Source organism: Nematostella vectensis, chromosome 6 (genome assembly GCF_932526225.1).
Source record: "Nematostella vectensis chromosome 6, jaNemVect1.1, whole genome shotgun sequence".
Taxonomy (NCBI): domain Eukaryota; kingdom Metazoa; phylum Cnidaria; class Anthozoa; order Actiniaria; family Edwardsiidae; genus Nematostella; species Nematostella vectensis.
Genome location: NC_064039.1, coordinates 13,065,933 through 13,074,870, shown reverse-complemented (window position 1 = coordinate 13,074,870; position 8,938 = coordinate 13,065,933). Strand labels below are relative to the sequence as shown.

Here is an 8,938-nt window from a genome sequence, read left to right as displayed (position 1 = left end):
GGGGGGGGGCACAATACAAAAACATTAAGAAAATATTGGGGTTTTGAAAATATCGGGGGGGGCACGTGCCCCCAGTGCCCCACCCCCTGCTACGACCCTGTTCCACTGTACCGACAAAAAAGCAGAAATTATTAGGCGCTCAGTTAACTTTTCAGTTACTGTAACTCTGCATATAGTGCTGTACATGAATGTACAAAGTCATGGGACTCAAAACTCTGTCATGGAAATATTCTCATATATTCCAGCTGATTATCACTAGATTTTACTTGATTGCTCAGAATAATTTCTAAACTTTATACACGTACATTACATTGTACATGACTGTACAAAGTCTTGGGATTCACAAGTCTGTCATTGAAATTATTCCCTCAGTCATTCCAATTATTCTGTCAGTTTGATACCTTTTGTTAAGCATTTTTTATGCATGAACGAAGACAAGCCCGCTTTTTTAGCATAACATAATTACACCATTCCTGACTAATTTGTACCACTTTATTGATTTCCATAGACAAAACCTCAAGCTATATTGTGTCTGCGGGCTGTTTGATTGAGGATGATATTTAAACTTTTCTTTACAAATGCCAATCAGACGTATGTAGTGCACGATATTCGCTTTTGCTGAGTGACATTTTTCCTCTTTTCAGTTATATGGAATTGCTATTTTGGGCGACGATTTTTTCGAATGTGTCACCAATTTTTTTTTTCTTCGCTTCGTAATGCGAAAACACCAAATTCTTTAATTGAGGTGCAGTAAATGTAACAAGTACTGGCGAAATTCTTGACGGTAAAATGAATAGATAAATGGGTTTACAGTACTCTGGAATATCACAAAGAACATGGAAACTTTGATAAATATCGGCGACGCTAGATCAGGCCTTTTTGCGAGATAGAAGAAATTGTAAAATATCCTCGGTAGCCAACACGTAATAAACACGAGTACGACCAGAACACATGACATTGTTCCTTTGCGTTTCTTGATTCTCTCTCTTTGTCGTTCGGAGTCCGACGTCTCCCCGTTACTCGGAACTGCTGGATTAATCCTGGATTTATGGCTTTTGATCGTAATCATGATCATCAGATTCACAACAAAGATCCCGATAGCGGGTATCAGCACAAAGGCGAAGATAAGAAAGATATTGAAGTTTCTGTCTATCTCCTTTCGCCTGTTATCTGGCATCTCCGTGAAGAGCCAACTCAAGCGGACCAGACCCGTTAGCACCGGAAGAAACCATACCAGCACAAGTATTATCACCACTCGGGACTTTGTCATCTTGGCGCCGTAGTAGAGCGGCTGGAATACGGCCAGGTACCTGTCGTAGGTTATAGCGACCAAATTCAGGATGACTCCCTCGAATGGTATATCCCTAAGCAAACCGAACAACCAGCACCATTTCACCAGCGGATAGACGCACTTGGTCTCGCAGAAAGCCGCGAACCAGGGAACGACCAGTACCGACATCAAGAGGTCACTGCACGCTAGGCTGAGAAGGAACACATTCATGAAGTTTTGCCTGAGATTTGTGTTGAGCAGGAATACAGCACATGTGAGGCTGTTTCCAACTAGAATTACAATGGCTATTATCCCGTCTAGGATCCAGAAAGCCAAGTCCAGATCTCTGCTGCAGAGGGACGAAGGTGCTAGGGCTGACCCTGTAGCGTTCGCATCCATGTCGTCAAGTTCTACGTTCACCTTTTATCGATTATCGTGCGCTTTCCTTCTTTCTGTTCGCTTACTATACTCTCCTTATGATAACTTGAATCACTGTCACAATTAAACGACGGGTTTCAGTTCATCGCACCTACCCGCTGATGACATTTAGTATCCTCGCTCCTCAAACACATGGTAGTTCTAAAATAAAGTCAAATGATTAGAGGGAAGTATAGGGAATTTGTCTTTATTGTCCGTTACCAGTGGTAACCATACGGTTAGCTGAGAGCTAGTCAATATGGAAACTTTAATTGACGGAAATGGGACGAAACAAGAACCAGCAAATGCCCAATCATCCTTAATGAAACAACATAACATCCGCTATGGAAAAAATTGCAATTCAGTTTGAAAACAAAAAATATCTCAATCTAGTTTATCTATTCAAGGAAATTCTGTAAAGAGAGTTTTCGAAAAACTTGAGTATACCCGTAATTTTCTGCATCAGATGGTCTTTTGGCGGTAATTTAAAAAAATCACATGTTCCTTGGTGCGACCGTCTCAACTGTGCAAGCAACGGCGACCATTTCCAAGTCGAAAATCGTTCTTAAGCTTGTCTCATTTTGATGAGAGATTTCAAATCAATGATCGTAAACATATCAAAATAAGCCATAGGATCAATTTCTAACTATAGCCAACAATTTCCTGCCGGGTAGACAATTAACTTTACCTTCTGTGATTTTGTGAAAAATGTCCAAGAGAATCAGCCTTTTTTATGTTTTTTTAAAATAAATCTTGACGTGAAAATCCTCGCTTATCGGAGTTTTTGGCACTTCCCACCTGCTCTCTTCTTCCGGATAAGTCAGTCCCGATATATTCCACTCTTTAAATCTAGTACAAGTCACGTGCTTTTTACCTTCTCCTAGCAACTAAGGACAACACAATGCCCTAACCGATTGATCTTCACGGGTAATAATTCCCATCGAGTGTTTCGGATACTTAATGCTCGTTATTTTCGAGAGTTCTTTTCGGGAGTGTCGATTTTGCTACCTTTTACGGTCTTTACATGATATAGCCTCACTTGAGAACGGCTCCGGAAACATCGGCTGTCAAATTAAGCCTTAGAGACAACAACAAAACGCTTACAGAATGCCCTGGACGTACAGGTGTTAGGAATATAGAGCTTTTATGGAGGCCTTGATCTAGGAGGGGCCGGGAGGTGTATGGGAACTAAATTCCACATATTTTTCTTGCACCTTGCGATATCCTGGATCTCCCCTGTGCAAGTGGCTAGTGCACTCATCTAAAAGCGCACTTGACTTTGCTGGATAGATACAAACGTTGCAACTTTTAATACTCTCGATACACTTATAAGAAAGACAAAGTCCTCTTTTGTTGTGCTTGGCAAACAGACCTTTTAATGAGATTGATTACAAAGCATTTGCTATAATAAATAAAGAAAGATCTAGAAGGCGGTTTTAATTACGAAAGTGCTCTTTTAAGATCTTTTTTTCTTGCGAGACCTATTATGTGTGACCTATTGTGGTTTTTGAAAACTTTTTAAAAAAAGAGTCCGGTCCATGTTATTTTAAAGTGATTTTGCACAAATGTAAACATTTTGGCTCTTTTTATAATAAAGAGTTTTTTTTATCGTAAATCATGAAGCTTTTATAATTTCAATTTGTTAGGTTCGTTTTCGCTAGGACGGATCAGGGAAAGCGAAAGATTATGCAACCGCTTAATTCTGGCCATCGATTCTCACTTGTTTTATGTTTGTGTTACCAACAAACGTTAATTGCTATCTTTAAATAAGAAATAAGTAAAAAAAAAAAACATCAGATATCTTGCGCTAATAATGTCTCCTTGCAAAGCCCCAGACAACCTGGCAAATAAAAGGGGGAATTCTCTGACCGGCTTAGGAAGTATTTGTTAAAAACGTTCTTCTCGCAAGGTGAAGCTTTTCGTGAATTGGACGAAATTGAAGGATACTTTTGCGATAAATGGGTCATAGTTTGAAAGGAACACAGAAAAGCGGTTCACAGATGGTGATGTGCTATCCGCCATTAAGTTAATCGACCTTGGATTCGAATAACTTTTTAAAAAATGGGGAAAATTGCCCTGATTTCGTATGCAAAATAAAAGCTTATTTATTACATTATTTTTTGCTATTTTGCACCGTTTTGCGCCTTTTTTCCAAATTAATAATATTTCATTAACGGTTAAATAAGAAAATCTATTGTAGATGTATCTATTAATTATTTCTCTCAAGACAATGTATATAGGAAGAAGCAATTCTCTGATCGTTTCGTGGTCACTTATCGTCGTCGGAAGTGTTTTGTTTTGAGTGTTCTTTTTGCCGCCCGTTGTGCCGTGTTTCTACCCTTTTTGCAAGTCATGTTTTCCATTAATGCACTTGATTGAAAATTTGGGCTTTTTTAGAGCTTTTTTTATTATCCTTGTAGCTATAGCGTATGTCCCTTGCTCGTATTCCCTTTCTACATGCAATCTTTACAATAAACTGGTCGAAAACAACTAGAAAACAGTTATAAAACGTGCTTAATGTTAGGATAAACAATATAGCTTTCACTTTTCAACCTGAAATTTACGTAATTAACTCCCAACAGAATTGCCCAAATTAGCTTAGGTCGGAAATAGGAAACAGTTAAAAAATAATTTGCTTGATTTTCACAAGATACGGCACGAAACCGTTTAACCACATGCTTAAAAAAATAATTGAAAAAGAGGATTATCCTAAATCAGGCCTCACTTGCATATTTTCAAGAGATGCAATTCTCGCTGTTTGAAATACACAAAATCTTCATTTAATCTATCAAATTTTGACATGACAGTGAATCGTGATGAATGTGCTATTATCGATTTATTTTCTGCCAAATTTTCATCTGGCCTGCGGATCTCTGGTTAACGTTGATAAAGCGATTCCCCGAAAGACTTTCTTCGGAATCAAAACAACGGAGTGCAATATTTATCACGGAAACTATATTCTAGATAACATAAACATGCTGATATCACGTGTTTTTCCAAATTTACAATGAAACTCTGATTTAGCTTGGATGTGACTAGAGCCTATAAATATATCATTTGCATTTTATCCCATGCAGTCAAATCAAATCTGTGGAATTTGTTAGAAAATAATTAAAACTTACAGTGTAACCTGGTGTCAAGTCGACAAGGAAACCATCGCAGCCATAAGAGGGTATACTTTAATTCAAGAGCTCTTATTGTTTTGTCCTTTTAAGTAACCGTCGCCAAGCGAGATTCGATAAGTACTTCATGAGTTCATGAGAGAATACAATACCGACAAAACATCTTTAAAAAACCCTTGGAAATTTTCTAGAAACTCCTGATTAAGATAGATGAACACAAAGTAAATTAATCTCGTGCTACTGTATTGTTATGATATATAAGATATGTCAGGAATGATCGAGAAATTATAATTGATGGGCTACTATATGATAGGAAGCTATTATGCGAGAACATTTTATCAGAGGTTTTAAACGCTAGAACGTCAGAGCAGCGCTCAGTGAGAACCAGTCGAGCATGCCAAGAAAAACAAAGAGTTGCGGTATCTCTTGCACTTATGTTCCAGTGTTGGCCTTGAAAGCTTGTTTCACTGTTTAAAAGTAGTTTTCCAACGAGCTAAAATTGTTGTTGTTTTTTTTTTTTTTTAAACTTATAGTTCTTGACAGAGTCACATGATATTTATTCACTTCAAAAAAACCCGCAAGACGCAAAACCCGACAAGGCGCTAAAGTTTTCAGACATTTCGTAATCATCAATCAAGCCTTGTTTTGGCAATATAGACTGTGTTGTCTCATCTTGAATTATAGAAATATGTTTAAATCCAAAATAGAGAAAGAGGTTACAATATTTTTATCTTCTTTATCTAGGTTTTGCCGCCTTTGAGGGCTTTTATCGAAGTTACTTAAAATGATTTTAGCATTATTTTGTTAAAATAATATTTTTTACTTAAGCGTTCTTTTATTCATAATATTAAAGATTTGTTCAACACTTTTTTCTAAATAAAGACAGCTTTCAAGTATAATATTTTCCCTTCTCCTTTTTATTTATTTGAAAAGCAGGCCCGGACTTTGCTAATTACTTTGCATTCTTTATAAGTAATCTTTGTTTTCTTTCAAGCGATGCATAAGGGAAAATCTTTTGCTCTTATTACTATAATAGCGTATATAAAACATATCTCTGTAAAATGTGTCTTGAGTATCTTACTTGAAAAAAGAGCATCGGGAACGAACGGAACATACGAGGAAAGCTTTGTCTCCGATTACCAATAAAAGTATCTAAAATAAACAGGTTGTAATATTCATTGTACATTATGTATTTCTCAGCAGAGAAGTAGACACAGACACATCAAGGATTCCCTATAAGACTTTTTTGATGAACATGCAGTAACGCTTACCACAGAAAGATGAACTGTACGCTTACCACAGAAAGATGAAACCTCGCAATGCCGATAAACCCAAACTTTACTTCACTTGAGTTATTGCAACTCAGAAAATGGGATGACCATCGTTTACCTATTTTTCAAAAGTGGGATTTTTAGGTAAAAACACACAGCATGAAAATACCATGGATTGGCTCAAGGCTTGAATATTTTGGCTCCAAAGGCACATTGGTAATGATCTATATGTTCTCAAATACTCCACAAATGCAATCCAGTTTATTAAATATGTTAAGTTTAGATCAACTTCATTTACCTTTAAGCGCAGTAGAAGCCGTACATCACCTAGATGGAGGGTAAATTGTATTTTTTTTACGTAGCGTTGATAATGGGAAAACAAAACTTAGAGATCAAGCCTAGGTCTTTATCGACGCAGCTGATTCAGTGACTGTCAACATTTTTCTTGTTGCAGCAAGATTGCAGTTCAGGAAATGAAAGTCTTCCACTTGATTAGCGAGATTCTCTTTCATGTCCATCATATGTGTGTACTTTGTTCACCAGAAAATGATTTAATTTTCGAATGCCCTGCTCTATTTAGTTTTTGTTTTATCAGATTGATTCCATCGACAGATAGAAATTCGTTTTCCTTGCGATTTAATTTCTTGTGTATATAAGTAAATTGGAAAGTAAATTCTAACCAACTTGATGAGAAAAACGTTTGTGATGTTTGATTTATCAAAATAATTCATGCTAGTCCCACCAACACTTCAATTCACTCATTTTACCAGTCTCAATTTGTAGCGCATTTGTCTTCATTAAGTAGGAATAAATGGAAATGAATAAATGGATAGGAATGGGGTGTTAAGACGAACCTGTTGTTGTTGCCACTAGCCGGCTACCTCGACACTTTCTCGCGCTAGGTACCAAGATGGTATCCAGAAGGTATATAATGTTCACCTATTATAACACTAACACCACTCAAACATCCTTTAAATAAACTAGTACAAGATCATCCACCGAAAAAGATAGCACTTGATATACCCTGTTTTAGAAACAACTCGAAGCCAATCAAATAGAGCGAATGATATTATTCGCGTACCCAGCTATGCTGTTAATAAAACAAAGGGGTTCTATCTTATTCAATTAAAGTCTTTGTTTAATTTTTCCTATCATTCATCCACGTCAGAAGCAGGCCTCTAGAGGAAAAGTGCATGACTAAACTCTTTTTTTAGTGTATCCCCTAGCTATGCTGTTAATAAAAAAAGGGTTTTTTGTTCTGTTATTCTATAAAGGCGCTGAAGGTCTAAGAAAAAAAGGGCATGATTAAACTCTTTTTTTAGTATATCCCCAGCTATGCTATTAATAAAAAAAGATTTTGATCTTCTATATTATTCAATTAAAAGCGCTATTTATTATTTATCTCTCATTTACGTCAGAGGCAGAGGGTATGAGGAAACAGGCATGACCTAACTCTTTGTTTAGCGTTGCGTTGTGTGCTATACTTATTAGTTATCTGCTCTATCGCGTGCTCACCATCGCGTGAACTAGCTGTTATCGTGAACTAGCTGTTATGTCACAAGAAGCGTAATTAGCTCTCAGTGTAGGCCATGCCAGCCATGATTTAGCAGTTTAGGAAACATCTCCACGATCTCAACAAACCTTGCAGAGGCAGGTGAAATGACAAGCGGGCGGACAGTCCCGTGAGGTTCCGCTACTCGTGAACAAAGCGTGATATGTGAGCGTTTTCGCCTGATTAACTCAGAATGGGAGGAAATTGTGTCACCCATAATAACCAATGAAATAAATTAAATTTGTGTTTAATGTTTTGTTAACGTTGACGACTTGGATACTGATTGTAAAAAATAATAATATTTTATAAAGAGAAATGCTGTCCACTTTCCTCTAACCGAAAATAATTTGGTATATCGTTAAAAACATTAATGTTCTACAAAGTGGTGACGACGGACTCTAATACCTTTCCTTCCTCTGTACAGCCCCTCCCCTCCCCTCCCGCATTTTCTTGCGATACACTTGGTGCCGAGAGCGTGGTACACACTGAAGTCATAGGCGCGCGCTGTTTTATCGTGTTCTTATGTTCAAATGTGTACATCCGCTACACAACAACATAACATCGACATAGGTCATGGACATAAACGACATAACACATGGACATAACGACATAACACATGGACATCACGACATAACATCGACACAAGTCATGGACATAATAACATAATCGAAAAACCATTTTTTTTTTCTCTTACGTCGTTATGTTGTTATGTTCAAATGTGTACATCCGCTACATAACAACATAACATCGACATAGGTCATGGACATAACGACATAGCACATGAACATAACGACATAACACATGGACATCACATCGACACAAGTCATGGTCATAACGACATAATCGAAAAACATTTTTTCTCTAACGTCGTTATGTTGTCATGTCACCTGTGTGCACCGCGTTTAAGAAAACGTCTTGTCATTCGGTGTCAAGTACCTTCATAAGCATTTACTTCAAAGACATAAGTTATTATCCAAAACATTTCAAACGGCAAGAGCAGACGGCTGAGTTGTGAGTGTTTCAAAGGGCACGCTTGGCGTCCTTTAACGCTGTTCCTGTTTGACACGCCTCGATATGCCTGTTCCTGTTTGACACGCCTCGATACGCCTGTTCCTGTTTGACACGCCTCATTTGCCTAATTACTGGGCCACGTCATTTCCCACGGGTCCAATCGAAACAAAGAGGTCGGAAAAGGAGTTGACTTAGCCTTGTCTGACCATCATGAGTGATGAAATTCATGGATCGGCCGAGGGATAAAAATGAAGCACCTCGGAGCGTATCTCAACATGGTTAGCAAGTAAAAAAA

At 37.6% G+C, this 8,938-nt stretch overlaps 1 protein-coding gene across 4 annotated transcripts; it reads right to left on the bottom strand.

The window, feature by feature from the left end:
* Window positions 1-474: 474 nt before the first annotated feature.
* On the bottom strand, window positions 475-8,807 carry LOC5520964 (adenosine receptor A2a). 4 transcript variants are annotated; one of them, XM_032366011.2, is made up of 3 exons: window positions 6,379-6,907; window positions 6,107-6,198; window positions 475-1,849 (listed from the first exon to the last, which is right to left on the bottom strand). In XM_032366011.2, the coding sequence occupies exon 3, from the start codon at window positions 1,667-1,669 to the stop codon at window positions 737-739; it is 933 nt and encodes a 310-aa protein (XP_032221902.2). In that variant the 5' UTR covers window positions 1,670-1,849; window positions 6,107-6,198; window positions 6,379-6,907; the 3' UTR covers window positions 475-736. The 4 variants fall into 4 exon arrangements, with proteins under 4 accessions (XP_032221902.2, XP_032221903.2, XP_032221904.2 ...); XM_032366012.2 differs by lacking the exons at window positions 6,107-6,198; window positions 6,379-6,907 and adding an exon at window positions 6,935-8,807; XM_032366013.2 differs by lacking the exon at window positions 6,107-6,198.
* Between the last annotated feature and the right edge of the window lie 131 nt (window positions 8,808-8,938).